Source organism: Condylura cristata, unplaced genomic scaffold (genome assembly GCF_000260355.1).
Source record: "Condylura cristata isolate star-nosed mole 26May11 unplaced genomic scaffold, ConCri1.0 scaffold00007, whole genome shotgun sequence".
In the NCBI taxonomy this organism is placed as follows: Eukaryota; Metazoa; Chordata; class Mammalia; order Eulipotyphla; family Talpidae; genus Condylura; species Condylura cristata.
In genome coordinates, this window is record NW_004567108.1 from 3,224,719 (window position 1) to 3,226,016 (window position 1,298).

General features: G+C 57.1%; 1 protein-coding gene across 1 annotated transcript in view; it reads right to left on the minus strand.

Annotated features, from left to right (window-relative positions):
- The window catches only part of CTNND2 (catenin (cadherin-associated protein), delta 2), a 665,207-nt gene that overhangs the window by 395,250 nt on the left and 268,659 nt on the right, over nt 1–1,298 (minus strand). Inside the window, exon 3 of the mRNA XM_012721744.1 lies at nt 103–215. Within this exon, the coding sequence (XP_012577198.1) occupies nt 103–215 (113 nt within the window). The remainder of the gene's footprint in view (nt 1–102; nt 216–1,298) is intronic.

The window sequence follows — 1,298 nt, forward strand, 5'->3', positions numbered from 1 at the left end:
CCTGCCGGACACCTCCCCTGTTCCCGGTCCACCGCCCGGCGCCAAGGCCCGGCCGCTCGGCCGCCAGCAGCCGGGGACAGGAGCCGAGGGGCGCGCGCCTACCTGATGCTGCTCACGCTTCCGGTCTCGGACCCCAGCTTGCATCGCTCCAGCTGGCTGGCCACGATCTGGCGTTCCGCCTCCAGCTCTCGGGTCAGCCTTTCGAACTGTAACTCCTGGAATAAGAACAGCAGGAAGATTACTCCTGTCCTCTGGGGGAGCAGAATCAGGTCCCAGCCAGGGCAGTGGGGAATCCGCGATTTGCCCAGCGAGCAGAGCCGGGGCGGGGCACCCACAGGCCTGCGCCCTGCAGGCCTCGCTGGCCACACAGCCCTGGCTTTGAACAGGCGCCGGTCTCTGAGAGCCAGACCCACAGCCTCCCCTGCTGAAAAACGGGCTCGCACCGCGCATTTCCTAAGCTTGAACGAGGATGTCCTGGGACATCCATGAAAAATTAGCCTGTGTTGTGTGGCAGCCGCCGGCGCCCAACGGGTATTAACATAGCTCTCCTCTCACCGCGCCGAACAAAAACAGTTCACCTCCTTCAATCATTTGGAATATGCTTTTTTTTTTTTAAGATTAAAAAAAATCTATTTATGGCCCTCCCTGGCGGCGCAGCGGGTTAAAGCACTGCACTGAGAAGCTAAAGCCGCTTCCGATGAGCTCGATCCCCGCCTGCCCCGGAGGTGACCACAGGGCGCGGCAGACCTCTCCTGGCCCGCCCGCTGCTCCCCTCAGCAGTGGCCTTCATCAGTCGGCCTGTTCTGCTCCCCGCTCTGTCCCTGTTGAATCCTCTCACCCTCCGCATCTCTGACCTGTACCCCAGTTCTGTATGAATAAATAAATCTGAAAAAAAATCTATTTATGCATATAAGAGTTGGGGTACAGGCCACCGAACAGGAGGATTAACTGAAACACACTACTGAGGGGAGCAGCGGGCAGGTCAGGAGAGGTCTGCTACGCCCTGGGGTCACTCCCTGGCCGGGGATCGAACTGGTGCTGCAGGGGCCGGGACAGTTGCACAGTGCTGCACTAATTTAACCAGTTGCACCACCAGGAAATATGCTGTTCCGCCCTTTCTGTTCTTCTAGCCCCACTCTGACACGGATTTGCCTTTCGTACTTAAGTGCACATTGTACCTTAGGCAAATAATGCTTTAAGCCTACACCTTCGTGCTTTAAATTCCAGCACAATGGCTATGATACTGACTCTGTACAGTCTAATTACAAAGTGGAAGCCCTGTGAGGTCTCTGACAAGT